The 17,430-nt window shown below is 38.5% G+C and overlaps 1 protein-coding gene across 2 annotated transcripts; it reads left to right on the top strand.

Moving 5' to 3' along the window:
• Nucleotides 1-552: 552 nt before the first annotated feature.
• On the top strand, nucleotides 553-17,102 carry LOC111402186 (DExH-box ATP-dependent RNA helicase DExH3). Of its 2 annotated transcripts, none has more exons than XM_023030338.1 (19): nucleotides 553-1,037; nucleotides 1,791-1,945; nucleotides 2,038-2,125; nucleotides 2,359-2,598; nucleotides 3,437-3,532; nucleotides 4,792-4,980; nucleotides 5,116-5,275; nucleotides 5,351-5,481; nucleotides 5,962-6,129; nucleotides 6,221-6,493; nucleotides 7,476-7,670; nucleotides 7,751-7,954; nucleotides 8,087-8,156; nucleotides 8,282-8,430; nucleotides 8,818-9,123; nucleotides 9,579-9,638; nucleotides 9,751-9,903; nucleotides 10,016-10,126; nucleotides 15,795-17,102. In XM_023030338.1, exons 1-19 carry the CDS (start codon nucleotides 687-689, stop codon nucleotides 16,257-16,259), a joined length of 3,564 nt encoding a protein of 1,187 aa, XP_022886106.1. In that variant the 5' UTR covers nucleotides 553-686; the 3' UTR covers nucleotides 16,260-17,102. The 2 variants fall into 2 exon arrangements, 1 of the variants encoding a protein (XP_022886106.1); XR_002704200.1 differs by having other exon boundaries at nucleotides 647-1,037; nucleotides 9,751-9,907; nucleotides 15,795-16,369.
• The last annotated feature ends 328 nt before the right edge of the window (nucleotides 17,103-17,430 follow it).

Below are 17,430 nucleotides of genomic sequence, written 5' to 3' on the forward strand. Positions count from 1 at the left end.
GAGCATTATGATTTAAACATTCACAGATGAATGAAAAATTTAGTTTAAATTTTAAAGACAACTATTTGCCAATAACTTAAGCCCTGTTTGTGCCCTATTAATTTGAAAAGTGTATTATGAAATAGTAATGGATGGAGAATGTGTGATTAAAAAAAAGGAAAAGCTTTTGATTTGTGTGTAATATTGTTTTAATGGAGAACTGTGTGGTGTGATAAAAAAGGGTATTGTAGAAAAATAATGAAAAAAAGTTTAAAGTACAGGATGGCAAACATAGGCTTAATATTTTATGTTATTGGTGCTTAGAAAATCTTTCGACTAAGCTCCCGTTTGTCCCCATTAATTTTGATTATAATAGGGAAATGGTGTTCTTTTTTAAAAATTGATGGTTGTAAAAGAATGAAAATTTTTCGATTTATGTATAATATTATTTTATTTAAGATTGTGTGATTGATAATGAAAAGGAGAAAAATTTAATTAACAAAAGATGGTAATCTATTTTTAACTCATAAGTAATTACTTATAAGCTGCTCAACCAAAATACAAACTTATCAGCGACCAGTAAGCAGCTGCTGGCTATCCCCTCTCTTTACCCCTTGAACCCTAACCACAAAAATCAAATATTTCCACGTTTCGTCCCCTCGCTCCCACAAATCTCAATCCTTCAAATTCATTAGTAGCAATATAGCATGCCTTTCTCTTCGATTTTGATTCACAACTCGTTAAAACTGAACCTCAGAGCCATGTCTAGTACCAGTTTCTCCCATATAAACACTCTAAAATTGAACCGGGCTTTTCATAATTTGTACCCACAAAATTATGCTAATGTTCCTATTCGATTTAGGGGGTTTTGTTTTACTTGCTATGCTTCGGGGCCTTCTTCTTCTGTTGTATTGAGGCGTAGTAGAAATGGCGCTTCTTCTTCTTCTTCTCTGCCATTTTTATATCAGCGGAATTTGGGCTATGGTAGGTTCGCATACGATGAGTATGCGTCTGAGGAGGAGTCTGATAGCGAACCCGAATCATCTTCTAAGCAGTTGGTAAGTATTCTTCGATTTATTTTGTGGTGATTTTCTCATTTGAGTTTGTGCGATTTTAGGTGGTGAAGTAATTGGTATTGGAAATGATTGAGAATTTTCCGTTTAGATTTCATTTGAATTATGTGGAAATGACGACGTAAATACTCCAAAGCTATTGTGTCATTTTTTATTAAACGACTAATTTCTATCCCTAAGTTGAGAGTGTTGATGCAAAATGCACCAGTAAATTTCATCGATTAGGATTTTTTTACATTTATTTCCGTTTATTTGAAATTATTTACGGTTGGCTCGACATAAAATACATTTCTTTATGGTTTTTGCTACGTGTACTCGTGAAATTAGTTATAGTAGAAAATGGTTATTATTATGCACCAGGAAAGGTAAATAAAACTTTTCTTATTTGTGCTGGAACTGTAGTGGTTTTCCAATTGGAGATACAATTGTTCTTTTTCTTCTTTGTTGTTCAAGTATTAATGGACTATGTGAAGGGTTATAATATTCTGTTATCACTTCATTAGTGCTTCAACTCTTCTGCTTGATAAACTCATTCTGGCTTTCCCAGTGAGCTTTATCGGAGATAGCATTATATTCTCTATTATAAACCTTTGTGTCATTTCTCGGACTTATTTCTTTACAAAAGTGCTTCTAGAAGTGTATAAATGAACTTTCTTCTCGATAGAAGTGTTCCTTTATGAAAATTTCCTATTGGATCATATATCCATCATTGTGCTACTGTTAATTTGTGATTGCCAGGATGCTTCAACCCTTGATAATATTGAAGAGTGGAGGTGGAAGCTGACCATGCTAATGCGCAATAAAGATTCACAAGAAGTCGTGACACGGGAGAAAAAGGACAGGCGTGATTTTGGGCAGCTTTCTGCACTGGCAACCAGAATTGGTTTGCACAGGTTTCTAAGATTCTAAAAGGATATCTGATATACATTTTTTCCCTCATCTTTCTTCTCTGCTGTCTTTTTAGCATAGTCTAATTTCATTGCAGCCAGCAGTATGGAAAGTGCGTTGTTTTCAGTAAAGTCCCACTGCCAAATTATAGATCAGATTTGGATGACAAGCGTCCACAGAGGGAGGTATTATCTTAATTATATGAACTTTTAAATTGCAGCCTTACTCTTTATCCTATCTAGCACTGAAAATGAAAAGAACTTCTCATGGAGAACTTTTTTAGCATTCTTGAAATTTCTACATTTGCAAGAAATGAATAATGTGGATGCTTTTTCTCTGTGTCTGATCTGATCTCTTGACTTTTAAATTCTTATTTACACATGTTTTATGATTAAAACCATTACTTGAATGTTTATAGGTGGTGTTACCATTTGGGTTGCAAAGGCAGGTAGATTCTCGTCTCAGAGCACACATTTCTAAAAAGCCTATGAACAAGGAGAACTTTCCTCATGATGCCGTCTCAAGATTAGGTGCTGGTGAAAATCTTTTGAATGATGGAATTTGTGAGCATGAGGAGCCTTCGCCTCGAAGTGTCGTAGCAGAGAGAATTCTTACACGAAGGAGCGTGCAAATGCGCAGTAAACAACAAGATTGGGAGGTTATCATCCAAATTTAAGTAATCACTAGTAGTTCACGTACCTGTTTGAGTTGCATCTTGTTTTCTATGTTGGGTGATGAGCACTTGTTTTATTACCTTTGGTTACCCTGGTAGATTTTGATTTCATTTTTTGATGTTTAGATACGACCTGCTCATGTTCACTTGCCTCATATTTTGCATTTTCCTTTTGCTTCTTGATCACCCATTTGTTGGTTCTTCTGGAGGCTTCTAAAGTTTTCAGGAAAACTACATGAAAATTTTATTTCTTGAAATTTCATTGATAGATGGAGACCTCATATTTTTCACATAAGCAAGAAATAGTACTGAGAGTTTTGTTTCTCACTACTTTTTGCCTTCTTATTTAGGGGTTATAAATTTGGTACAGTAGCATTCAAATCATTCATTGGCACTTGTATTCTCTTTCTTTTTAGCTAACTCAATCAATTAGGAAGATAGTTTCATTACTTCGTGTGCTGCCACATCTTTGTAGAGGGATTTCTGCTTTTCTCAAATTTAAAGGCGGCTTACTTTTTCCCCTTGGGAGACTACTGCTTTGTGAGGGTGGTGAGTGGAGTTTCTTTTTTAAGTATTAATAATAGCTTTCCGGTGTTGATTAAAAATTAGTTACTCAGCAAGGAATATCGTGGAGAAAAATTATCACTCAGCTAGGAATATTGTGGAGAAAAATTATCGTTTCTGAATCGTGACTACTTTTGGTTTCTGAATGTCTTCACAATTCAGTTTTGGAATTTGAAATATGCTTCAATGTATATATTTATATTTCAAGCATTTAAACAAGTATCTGCAATTGTGATCTTGAAAGTTTCCTTTTATATAGGAATCTGCCGAAGGCCTAAAGATGCAAGAATTTCGGAAAAGCCTTCCTGCATATAAAGAGAGAGATGCATTATTGAGTGTTATTTCTGAAAATCAGGTACATAATGGATTATTCTATCAAAAAGTTCTGTTTATGTGTACGGTCTGATCGTACAATTTCTTCTATACATTTTGAGTTTTACTCTGATGGATTTAGCATTGACACTCTAACTATATGTCGCTTCTTTGGATATCCATCGTGCTACAAGACGTGTAATCCCCCCCCCCCCTCCGGGGGGCTTTTATATTGATAGAACATGAATTTTATTCCCTTTTAATTTGGATGGCTTGCACGAACTTTGATTGTTTAGGTGAGAGTAAGTGACTATGCTTATGGCTATTGGAGTCTCTAATGAGATCCTCAAGAAAAGGGAACAATAATTTAAAGAAACCTACTACCGTTTCCAGCCATCTGACACAGCCCCAGAGTAGAAACTTAAATGTTATCGCACCATTTCTACCCACAATTTCTTGCCCTGTCAACGTACACCCATAATTTTTCATGAAAATGGTCATCCTGCTTGCAGTAGTCACATTCATCATCCGTGACTTATTCTTAGATACTGCAAACAAAAGTTTTCCTATAAGAGTTGATCTCTTCTATTCTAATATGTACATCCATGGTATATTTCATCTTTGTTAATTCTAATGAATGATTTTTCAAATTCAAACTACTATATTTTGGTTGTTTCGCCAATTTTAAATATTTTAATTGATATTAGACATATTTATCATATTTTAAAATATTTTCTTCCATATTTTATATTAATGCCACCCAACTGTCCAATGGCTAACTGGTCACCATTTACCCTGGATCTATGGCTTGTTTGTATTAATGACTACTGCAGCTGGTCTTGATGTGATGGCGGCAATGGACATGGTGGTGGCTTGTTTTGCTGGAAGGTAGATTTAGTAGGAAATTGCTGCATATGATTGTTAATCGATATTTTAGAGGGTGCATTTGAGGAACAAAGAAGAATAAGTTCAGTAGGCATTCATTATTGGGAAACAGACTAGAGTATGAAGGAGATTGAATTGAAACGGAGGGGTATGACTTTCTTGTGAAAGTAACCAACTAGACAGCTTGATAACTATTTACATTTTACTTCCATATTTGGTGGTGTAGTTCTAGCATTAACACTGATATATGAAAGGCTTCAAACTTCATGTGATCCTTGGTTCTTTGATAATAGGTATTTGACATTGTTAGAATGTTACATATTGAGTTGTAGGAAAATAAATATAAAACCTAGTTGAAGCAAGTCTCTAGTTATTAGATGCACTGTTCCATGACCTTGATTGAAATTGAGTTTATAGGTGGTGGTTGTCTCTGGTGAAACTGGTTGTGGTAAAACTACACAGCTGCCTCAATACATTTTAGAGTCAGCAATTGAAAACACTCAAGGAGCTGCATGCAGCATTATCTGCACCCAACCTAGACGAATATCTGCTATGGCAGTTGCTGAGAGAGTTGCTGCTGAGCGTGGTGAGAAAATAGGAGAATCTGTAAGTCCATTACCTGTTGCTGCATAAAGTTGTTCTTGACTGTTATTCTGAGGAATATTTTCATGAGTCTCCTTATTTTTCTTTTTCTTTTTCTTTTTCTTTTCCCTTATTATTATTTTTTCTCCATTTTTGAAGGTTGGTTATAAAGTGCGGTTAGAGGGAATGAAAGGGAGGGATACCCGCCTCCTGTTTTGTACTACTGGGATCCTTTTAAGGAGATTACTAGTTGACAGAAGTTTGAAAGGTGTAACTCATGTAATAGTAGATGAGATTCATGAACGTGGAATGAATGAAGGTATTTGTTTATCTGATGATCTTTTCTGCTCCTTTATTGACAATGTTCTTATTGTTGTCTGCATTTTCACTGCAGACTTCCTATTAATTGTCCTGAAAGATCTCCTTCCTCGTCGACCTGAATTGAGATTGATTTTGATGAGTGCAACACTTAATGCTGAGCTTTTCTCTTCCTATTTTGGTGGTGCTCCAATGATCCACATCCCAGTAAGTTAGAATGCGAAGAGTTTTTAACTTTTGCATGATAATTGACAAATACTCGTGTAAATACTGTTTTCCTTGCATATATATGTTGTACCACCACTCTCTGACTATCAAAGAGAAAGATGTCTCTCCTGTATAACTGATTTTCTTAACCATTCTAAATCTACCTAGTAATTATTGTTTTCTGTAGTGAAACAGCGAAATTAATTTTTAACGCAAAATGCATTGTTTTCCACCACCTCTCTTATCAGTACAGCTGCTAGCATTATTAATCATAGCTAGGAATATCCAGTATATGGTTACATGCTAAAACTTCTTAATTTATCTAAAGGTACATCTTGCTTTAACAAAAACAACTGCTCTTGGTTTCTTTTTGTTTTCTTTTCGTGTTACTGGTGCTAATTTAATACTGAGTTTTTTTTTCCTCCTTCCCAATGCAACTTACAACTCTTGATTCTGGACTATTCTATGCCTTAAAATCAGGGTTTTACATACCCAGTTCGATGTCATTTTTTGGAAAATATTCTAGAGATGACCGGGTACAGGTTAACGCCTTATAATCAAATTGATAATTATGGTCAAGACAAGATGTGGAAAATGCAGAAGCAGGGTCTCAGAAAAAGGAAAACTCAAATTGCTTCATCTGTTGAGGTATGAGTTCTTTATAAGGCCAGCCTGCCTTTCCGGTCCCTTTCTAATTTTTGGTTGGTTTATTAATCTTCAACTTTGGGATTTGAAACAGGATGCTCTTATGGCTGCTAATTTTAAGGAGTACGATCACCGTACGCGTGAGTCACTATCTTGTTGGAATCCTGATTCAATTGGCTTCAACCTCATTGAGCATGTGCTTTGCCATATATGTCGCAACGAAAGGCCTGGGGCTGTGCTAGTATTTATGACTGGTTGGGATGACATAAATTCTTTGAAGGATCAGCTTCAAGCTCATCCATTATTGGGAGATCCAACCAGAGTTCTGCTGCTAGCATGCCATGGTTCAATGGCCAGCACAGAACAGGTGATATGACATTTACTGGTGCTGTTTACATGCTGCATTGTTCTTTTTTAATTATAGACTCAGCAAACTATAGTGAAACATTAGTGTCATTTATGGAACTAGTTCTCAGGACATGCTATTGACTTTTATATTACTTACCAATACACGGTCAAAACAATATTTTTTTGTGGAGGCATTATAGTTTTGTGTAGAAAGCATTTAGTAAATGAGGCCTGAGGTTGAACATTAATGCCCCTCATCATATCAGTGTCGTGCGAGTTGTGTTACTAGTTTATAAAGCTCTCCAACTCTACCTGCAACCTACCCTAAACATTTAAAATATGAATCCAGTCTCTAATAGGCACGCCAAGAAACTGATTTGTGTACCTGTATGGTTGTGCTCATTCTGGGTATGGAAACTGGGAAAATAATCAGCTGTGAGAAGGATGTTATGCATCTGACTTGGAGGACGTAACAGCTGATCCAACATTATTGGAATGATCAAGTTGTTTGATTTGAGAGTGATAAGGAAAGGAAAATCTGGGACGTGATGCACTTGTCATTTCTCACTTCCTTCTGAACAAAAATGGAAGGATCAAAAACTTGTTATCCGGAAGGATTGATTCGTCCTCCACCCCCTGCTGCTTTCGCTAATATCGCTGGTTAAATTCTGCAGAAATTGGAAAAAGAAAATAGAAGAATATTCCGAGGCAACCTCCTTTCTAGCTTCTTTTCCATACTTCTTGGTTAATGGTTTTTTCATTCACTTATTTTTGGGGAAGATGTTTATAACTTATTTTGTCAGATATGTTCGGCATTGTTTGATATCGTAATTAATTAGAGCATTGAGTAGTAATATCAATTTGAAGAATATGCATGGTGCAACTGAACTTATACGCATTTTTATCTCCTTACAGTTAGTTTATAATATCTACCGACTTACTTAGTAACTTTCTCCCTGCCTTGTGTCATTCTGTGAACTTTTACTCTTTGCAAAACACAGAAATTGATTTTCGATAAGCCTGAAGATGGAGTCAGGAAGATCGTTCTGGCTACAAACATGGCTGAAACAAGTATCACCATTAATGATGTGGTTTTCGTGGTTGACTGTGGAAAAGCAAAAGAGACTTCTTATGATGCCCTTAATAACACTCCATGTTTGCTTCCTACCTGGATTTCAAAGGCCTCTGTTCGCCAAGTAAGATTTTTCTAATCTACCAAACTTCCTGAACTTGTTAGTATATCAGTGCAAATTACTAATTTTCCATTGTTCAACAGAGGAAAGGCAGGGCAGGCCGTGTTCAACCAGGCGAGTGTTACCATCTTTATCCTAGATGTGTACATGATGCCTTTGCAGATTATCAATTGCCAGAACTTTTGAGAACTCCTTTACAATCTCTATGTTTGCAAATCAAGAGTCTACAACTTGGTAGCATTTCGGACTTCCTATCTAAGGCCCTACAGCCACCCGAGCTGTTATCAGTAAGTTATTATGAACCTTCCATTGATATGTAACACACTCCACCTTCCCCGTACCCTTGAAGTACGTTCCTCACACTGCTGCCTTTTTTTCTTGTTTCATCTTTGTTTATTGGGTTCTCATCTGCTTTTCAGGTTCAAAATGCTGTTGAGTATTTGAAGATAATTGGGGCTTTAGATGAAAATGAAAATCTAACAGTGCTAGGTACATGTCGAATTCAAAACTTGTTACCTTTTCTCGAGACTTTCATTTTCTGTGCTGTCTCAAGGATGTCATTTTTAGAATTACTGGATGAAGAAAAGATTAGTGATAAAATTGCTTGCTTTCAGGGCGCAACTTGTCCATGCTTCCTGTTGAACCAAAACTTGGAAAAATGCTCATATTAGGAGCTATTTTCAGCTGCTTGGATCCAGTAATGACCATTGTTGCTGGTCTCAGTGTCAGAGATCCATTCTTGGCACCATTTGACAAGAAGGACGTAAGTAGCATGAATAATAACTGATTAAGTACGATTGTGGATTTCACCATCTGTAGCTTTTATGGAATCCTGTGGTTAAGACTTCATGTCTGACTAACCTTTTAGCTGTTTTCAGTGTGCAAACAAGCCATCTCTGTGCTAATTTATCTTCATTCATGGATCTGCTTCATTTATTTTATTAAATATCATGTTTCTACGTTGCAAAACCACAAAAATGCCAAATGTGATGCGTACATCTTTCTCCTTTCTAATTTTCTGAGATTTGTTTTTCTTCAGATCGAAATTCCGTAGCGTTCCCTTGTAAAGTAGATGTCCTTTGACAGCCATTTCTAATTACAAAAGATGGAAGAAGTTACCTTTCAGTAATCTCTTTTTCTCTTCTTGCAGCTTGCCGATTCTGCAAAGGCCCAGTTTTCTGCACGTGACTTCAGTGACCATCTTGCTTTGCTTCGGGCTTATGAGGGTTGGAAAGATGCTGAAAGTCATCGTTCTGGTTATGAATACTGTTGGAAAAATTTCCTTTCTGCACAAACTCTGAAAGCCATTGACTCCCTTAAAAAGCAGTTCTCTTATCTGCTCAAGGACATTGGGTTGGTTGATAATATGGAAAGTTGCAACACATCGAGTCATGATGAGCATCTCATTCGGGCAATTGTGTGCGCTGGTCTATTTCCTGGAGTATGCTCTGTTGTGGTGAGTTATACATACTTCGTGGTTTCTTTGGAAATGTAGATTGTAAAAGATTAGACAGTACGAAGGAACGAGAAAATACTAAATTCTTATTCATCATACTGCCTTATCCTGTTCAATATTGAGTACGAGACATGCCATTATACTTCTATATAATCCCCCCCTGGATTCCTAGGTTGAGGCCTTCGGTTACACCGACAAACACCCACCTCCCCACCCCAAAAGAGAAAAGGTTACTTGGGTCTATAATGGATTATTTGGTGAACTTTGATATGGGTCTATAATGGATTATTTGGTGAACTTTGAGATGAATAGGTTTTCCATTTTTCTTGAACCAATTTTTTTCAAGACATCAATTTTACCTTTGTAATTCCACCACAATGTTCGGGTGATTTCTTTTTTTCCTACCTTCTAATCATTATGGAAATTGAAGAGCTAATACAACCACATCTTTCCAGAACAAGGAGAAGTCAATATCATTGAAAACAATGGAGGATGGTGGAGTACTTTTGTATTCGGTGAGTGTCATACTACTCCCAACTGCTATTGAGTCTTCAACACTTTTTAATAGTACCTTGGTTTAGATACTTGGATATTGTGTTCAACATTTTCCTTCCTTCTTCTGGTCAGAACTCTGTGAACGCCCAAGAACCTAAAATTCCTTATCCGTGGCTTGTTTTCAATGAAAAAGTGAAAGTAAATTCAGTATTCCTCCGTGATTCTACTGGCGTATCTGATTCTGTGGTTCTCTTATTTGGAGGAAATATTTCCAGAGGTGGACTAGTAAGTATGTTGTTCCTTGTGGATTTATCACCACCACATTGTTGAAGTTTCCGCAGTCGTCTTTGCAGTTTTCCACATACTTACTGTAAATCCGTTTATCATTTTTGTTTAGGATGGCCACTTGAAAATGCTGGACGGATATTTGGAATTTTTTATGAAGCCTGATTTGGCAGCAACTTATCTAACTCTAAAGAAAGAGCTTGACGAACTCGTACAGAAGAAGGTATATTAATTTTATGCAAATACAAACCTTTACATGTTTTGGTTTACCATAAAAAGAATATTTACAAGGACTATATGGCTAGATCAATGTTATGAAATCTGTCCTGGCCTGTCCTATACGACCAGAAAAATCAGGAATCAGGACGGTTATATAAGTGGAAAAACCTGCTACAAGACCTGGTTTCACGGGGTGCCTTTCTTCTTGGCACAGAAAGGGACACCGTGCGGCAGTAGTCTGTTCCGCTAGACTACCTTCCGCCTTTTCTCGGTCGCGTCGGGACGAAAGAAAATTTGATTGCAATTTTGTAGAAAGCTTACAATTGAGAATTTGAATACATTGAAAGTAAATTGAACATTGATTGCTGAAAACTGAACATTACAATTGATGAAAGTAGAAAATTACAAATGCTGGTGCAGGGGGCGGACACCAGTGAGCTTGAAAGATTTTTGAATGACTAATACCCCCTATAATAGCATTCTGAACAAAAATCAAGTGACGGGAGTAGACGTTTAAAAGACGAGGAATCATACTAATCTTTTACCAATATCAGAGCTATTTTACAATTAAAATAACTATTACAATGAAACGAAAATTACAACTCAAACTTAAAGTAATATTTACAATGTGCGGCCGAGGTTGGGCAAACTGCGGCTGCGATAGTGTCAAGGGGCTAAGTAAAACTGCGGTTCTTGACATTCTCCCCCATTTGTTTTGGCGACGTCCTCGGTGCCATCAATGCATGATACGCTTCAATTAATGATTTGAAGGCCCCGAGATCTTTTTCTCTTTCTCAAGTATTCTCCTCGCTGCTGCATCCCATCCATTTGACCAAGTACTCCTGATGATTTTTTCTAGAAGCCCGAGTGATTCGATGGTCAAGAATAGCTTCAGCAACCTTCTTTCCAGCTTTCTTCAGTTCAAATACAGGTCGCTTTGGCTCATTTCTAGATGCGTCCTCCTTATCCGAAAAGTATGGCTTCAACACACTAACATGAAGGACCTTGTGGATTTTACACCATGAAGGGAGTTCAACTCTGTATGTAACTCTTCCAATCCTCTTCACAATGGGTAATGGTCCAATGTATTTTGGTGACAATCTTGAGTCCTTCCCTCTTGTTGGTTTGTAAACATTTCTGTCGGGAAGCTTAACCATTACCAGATCTCCAACATTGAATTCAATAAAACGGCGCTTTAGATTTGCAGCCTTTTTATACCGTTTTTGAGCTTTTTCAAGATAACTCCGAGCAATTTCAATATTTCGTTTCCACTCTTGAGAAAAGCTCTTTGCTTGAGGGGACTTGGTACTTCGTTCAATATCCACTGTATGAGGGAGTAGCGGTTGCTGGCCAGTAACAATCTCAAAAGGACTCTTATTGGTGGAAGAGCTCTTTTGGGCATTGAAGCAAATTTGGGCCGCATCCAAAAGTTTTACCCAGTTTTTCTCCGAAGTAGAGATAAAGTGCCGAAGATATTCTTCTAGCATAGAATTGAAGCGCTCCGTCTGTCCGTCAGATTGTGGGTGAAAACTGGAACTCATGCTCAAAGTTGAACCAAGAAGTTTGAACAACTCAGTCCAAAATATGCCAGTGAAACGAGGATCTCGATCACTGACGATGTCCTTAGGCAGCCCCCAGTATTTGACAATATGTTTGAAGAAGAGTTGAGCTGTCTCTTCCGCAGATACATACTTAGGCGCTGCAATGAAAGTTGCATATTTTGATAGACGGTCCACCACGACAATGATAGTGCCAAAATCCTCAACTTTTGACAACCCAATAATGTAGTCCATCGATACACTTTCAAATGGCCGGGATGGAACGGAAAGGGGCTCCAGCAAGCCCGCCTTTTTCTGATGATCTGCCTTATCTTGCTGACAAATAAGACAAGTTTTTACATATGTTGCAATGTCGTCCCGCATTTGAGGCCAGTAGTATGCACGTTGTAGTAGTGCACAAGTGCGTTCCTCTCCAGGATGCCCCGTCCAAATTGTGTCATGGCATTCCGTGATTAGTGATTTCCTCAGATCTCCACCCTTAGGAACATATAGGCGGTCTCCCTTTGTCTTCACTAGTCTTCCATCTAGCCAGAACTGTCGAGTATTACCCTGCTTGATAAGGTCGACCAAATATTGGGTAGCCGGGTCCTTCTCCATAAGTGCCCGAATTTGGTCTCTAGTGTTCGTGGAGACTGCGCTCCCTGAAAGAGCAGCTATAGAGCAGATGGTAGCCAAATCGGCCCGTCGACTAAGAGCATCAGCAACATGATTATTAGAGCCGGGACGATACTCTAACATAAAATTGAACTCCGAAAGGAATTCCTGCCAAGGAGCCTGTTTGCTCGATAGTTTTGGTTGGGACATAAAGTGACTAACTGCAGTGTTATCTGTCTTCACAATAAATGGAGACCCAAGCAGATAGTGACGCCATCCTCTGAGACAATGGACAACTGCTAACAATTCCTTTTCATGTGCCGAGTAACGACGTTCTGTCTGGTTTAACTTTCGGCTCTCATATGCTACCGGATGTCCTTCTTGCATGAGGACTCCACCAAGGGCAAAATCTGAAGCATCTGTATGAACTTCGAATGGTTTAGCCATATCCGGTAAGGCTAAAACCGGGTTCGTCCACATGGACTTCTTCAACCTTTCAAAGGCAGCTCGGCATTGGGATGACCAATCCCAATCCTTATCCTTCTTTGTCAATTCAGTAAGGGGCAGTGCAATTTCTGAGTAGCCTTTCACAAATCTTCGATAGTAATTGCATAACCCAAGAAATGAACGTACATCATGTACGGTTTTTGGTGGTTGCCAATCTTTGATGGCTGTAACCTTCTTCGAATCCATGCGAATTTTGCCTTGTTCAATGATGTGACCCAAGAAACTAATAGATGTCTGAGCAAATGAGCATTTAGACGGCTTAGCATAAAGTTCATTCTCTCGTAGCCGATTAAAAACTTGCCTCACATGCTGGACATGTTCCTCCAATGTCTCGCTGTAGATTACTATGTCGTCCAAGTACACCACGACAAAATCATCTAAGAACCCGTGAAGTACCTGATTCATCATAGTACAAAATGTTGCTGGAGCATTTGTCAGTACAAAATGTTGGTGGAGCGTTTGTCAAACCAAAAGGCATCACCTTAAATTCAAAGGCTCCATATCTGGTTACCACCGTAGTCTTTGCTTCGTCTCCCTCCTTAATCCGAACTTGCCAGTATCCGGACCTAAGATCAATTTTTGTGTAATACTTTGCTCGACTCAGTCGATCGAAGCAATCTGCAACCAGTGGGATAGGATAGCTATTCTTTACAGTAATCTTGTTCAGGGCTCGATAGTCACAGCACATTCTAAGAGAACCATCAGTCTTTTTCTGAAACAATACAGGAGCTCCGTATGGCGACTTCGCCGGCACAATGATTCCACTCTCCAACATTTCCCCCAACTGCTTCCTAAGCTCTTCAAGCTCAGGCTGAGACATACGGTACGGTGCCCTGGCGGGAGCTTTAGCGCCTGGAATAAGTTCGATCTCATGATCAATCGTCCTTCTTGGTCAATATGCATTCACCATCCGCTTCTGAGGACACTCCGCCACCCGATGAGGTCCTTCACATAAAAAGCACTTCAATTTTAGAGTGGCATCAGTTCGGCCCTCTGTTACTTTTCCTTTGTTCCAGTTGTTATTGTTGCTGCCGTTAAAATTTCCTTGACGGCTATTAGGATAGTTTCCCTGATAGCCACGGGTGCTTTGATAGGCTCCTTCTCTATTTTGAGAGTAGCGCTCTCCCCCATTTGGGTTCGAGCTGGGTCTGTAAGATCTGTTACCACCTCCAATTGCTTGATTACTCCCCGAAGGTCGATCTTTTCTAGATTCTGTTTGGTAGTCGCTCAAGCATTCAGCGGCTCCCATGGCCGTGCTTAAATCAGTAACCTTCTGTCTTTGAAGTTCCGTGCGTGTCCACGGTTTCAACCCTTCCATAAAGGTGAAGAGTTTGTCCTTTTCTGACATATCTCGAATATTCAGCATATGCCCTGAGAAGGATTTCACATACTCCCTGATAGAGCTCGTGTGTTTCAGGTCTCGAAGAGCCCGTCGAGCCTGATACTCGACATTTTCCGGGAAAACGATCTGATCGCTTCCTTGAGGAGATCCCAAGAATCAATTCGAATCCTGTGGGCCTGAATGTCCGCATATTTAGTTCGCCACCATAATTTTGCATCTCCACCCAAATACATGGTAGCTGTGGTTACCTTTCTAGCTTCATCTTCGATTGAAGCTGCTAGAAAGTACTGTTCCATATCAAACAAGAAGTTTTCGACTTCTTTTGCATCACGTGCCCCTCCGTAGGTACACGGTTCAGGAATTCTGAGTCTAGGAGCATACTCGTGTGCGGGAGCTTGCCCATTGCTCACCGCACGTTGGAGTACTCGTAATTGAGCTCTCAACGCTTCCATTTCATCCTGCAGATCAGGAATGATTGCAGCAGCTTCCGTCATTGCTGCGCAAGCTCTTTGGCTTTCATCCAATTGGATGTGTAATCCACGAATCTCAGATTCGGCCATCTCGACTTTTTCCTCGAGACCTTCCACAGCATAGCACAACCTAGTAGCTGTCTCATCAAGCGCATCCACGCGCTGTTTCTTAGTACCCTTCTTTTGAGGCTCTACCACTTCAGTGGTGTGATGTAATTGGATCCATTGCTTTCTTACCGAGGGTCTTGAGCCGCAGCTCTGATACCAACTTTCACGGGATGCCTTTGTTCTTGGCACAGAAAGGGACACCGTGCGGCAGTAGTCTGCTCCGCTAGACTACCTTCCGCCTTTTCTCGGTCGCGTCGGGACGAAAGAAAATTTGATTGCAATTTTGTAGAAAGCTTACAATTGAAAATTTGAATACATTGAAATTAAATTGAACATTGATTGCTGAAAACTGAACATTACAATTGATGAAAACAGAAAATTACAAATGCTGGTGCAGGGGACGGACACCAGTGAGCTTGAAAGATTTTTGAATGACTAATACCCCCTATAATAGCATTCTGAACAAAAACTCAAGTGACGGGAGTAGACGTTTAAAAGACGAGGAATCATACTAATCTTTTACCAATATCAGAGCTATTTTACAATTAAAATAACTATTACAATGAAACGAAAATTACAACTCAAATTTAAAGTAGTATTTACAATGTGCGGTCGAAGTTGGGCAAACTGCGGCTGCGATAGTGTCAAGGGGCTAAGTAAAGCTGCGGTCCTTGACACCTGGTCAATTGGCCGGTTGTAATGGGGAACCGATTGACCCAGCTACGGGTTGAACAGTTGGATTTATTTATTTTTATTTTTATTTTTTTGGGAAAGAAAGGAATAGTTCATTTTAAGAGTTGAGTTTAACAATTATCATGCTGTTGACTTTAACCATTATCGTGCTATGTTTTTATCATAGATGATAGACCTCTAATGTTTTGTTATTAATACATCTTTTGTTTTCATATGAATGAAAATTTATTATCTTTGTATTTATTTTTTGGTAGATCTAAATTAATTATTTTTGACCTTCGGTTTTACCCTGTTGAATCGTTTTACTGTTTAACCTTCACATTTTCGGGTCAATTCTCGGGGTAGTGTTACAAAGATGATGCTTCTTTCTTCACCTAATACTTGTTTGCTCTATGGCAGCTTTTAAATCCGAAATTGGACGTACGGAGTCAGGATGAACTCCTAACGGCTGTGAGATTGTTGGTCTCAGAGGACCAATGCGAAGGTAGATTTGTATATGGACGACAGGTGTCAGCGACCTCTAAAAAGACGAAAAAAGATATTTCTTTGACAAATGATGGTGCTGGTGATAATTCAAAATCCCGCCTCCAAACCTTGCTTGCACGGGCAGGACATCAATCACCTACTTACAAAACAGCACAGCTGAAGAACAACAAGTTCAGATCCACCGTCATATTTAATGGATTAGATTTTGCAGGCCGGGCTTGCAGTAGTAAGAAAGAAGCAGAAAAAGATGCAGCTGCAGAGGCTCTGCAATGGCTGACAGGCGAGAGTCAATCATCCCAAAAAACCGTCGACTACATGTCTGCCATTCTGAAGAAGAGCAAGAAGAAACAGCAAACTCCTGCTGCAAGGTGGAGGTAATTGCATATAGGCATTATATTTTGATCAAGAATATCAATATACTTAATAATCATTGCAAGTGGCCGACTGATTCTGCTCGAGATGAAATCTCAGAAAATTGTCCAACTTCATTCCTACAATTTTAACCCTCAGTTTTGGAGTAAAAATGACATTTTAGGAGGCAGAAACTTGATTGAGTATATGGTTGGAATGATACGACACAGACTTGTTCTTCAGATATGTAGTAACATAAAAGTGAACTACTTAAGCTTAGCCAAACATGCCCTCGAGGATGAGGTCGCTACGATCGCGTGTGTAGTGTTATGGGAAAAGCATTGCTACGGTAAGCTGGTATTTTAAAATGCCATAACAAGATTCCTTCATTCTTTGGAGGCCATAAAAGTCCTGGCCACCTGCTCGAATATGCATCAGGTCTACGATTTGGATCAGTCCAGATCAACACAAGTGCACATCCTATACATCTTTGATACGAAAGATACCTAATTAGGAATCCGTTTCATATTTTCCTCATCCCTAGAGTAGACTTGGTCTCTTTATGTGCCGTTAGATTTTGCGCGTAATTTAAGATTGAGTTAAGGTAGATATGCAGGAGCGTGCTTCAAACGGGGACTGAGTGGGCTTAGGGTGGATTTTCAGGCTTGATTATGGGTTATATAGGGTTTTTTTGTATTTGTCTTTCTTGGGCAAAGTGGTGACAATATTTGTAAATTAAGAAACAGGAATGAAGCATATACAGTGATAATAGTAGTGTCATTCTCTACAGCTGCTGTAATGTTTCAAGGCAAGTGCATGTTTGCCTGAACTGAAACTTCGTTCTTTTACGTAAGTTTGCTTATAAGTAAATGAGATATAAAAAGAATATTTTTTGTTCATCAAAATTTGAATTAAGTTACTGTCATTCCACTGTTAAAATAAGTAATTTTTTCAAAGCATGTTTGGAAATAAAGATTTAGGGCCGCCAAGTAGGGGGCGTCTTGATTTAATATTTATCTCAAACAAATCCTGAAATAATAATAGTTATCTATCTACCTTGAATTATTTTATTTTTCCAATTGCCCCTGTTTTGGTAGGAATAAAAAGCAAATTCTCAGTAGATTTTTATTAAAGTTGATGAAATGTGTAGTCGAAAAGTTGTGAATTTCATCAAATAAATGGTTAAAATTAATTTTTG

Source organism: Olea europaea, chromosome 10 (genome assembly GCF_002742605.1).
Source record: "Olea europaea var. sylvestris chromosome 10, O_europaea_v1, whole genome shotgun sequence".
NCBI lineage: Eukaryota > Viridiplantae > Streptophyta > Magnoliopsida > Lamiales > Oleaceae > Olea > Olea europaea.

Excerpts from the sequence above, each read along its gene's own strand:
- LOC111402186 (XM_023030338.1), top strand. The coding sequence starts at position 687 with ATGCCTTTCTCTTCGATTTTGATTCACAACTCGTTAAAACTGAACCTC. Across the intron at positions 2,599-3,436 it reads GTAAACAACAAGATTGGGAG|GAATCTGCCGAAGGCCTAAA; the intron begins GTTATCATCCAA and ends CCTTTTATATAG. Across the intron at positions 9,124-9,578 it reads CTGGAGTATGCTCTGTTGTG|AACAAGGAGAAGTCAATATC; the intron begins GTGAGTTATACA and ends ACATCTTTCCAG.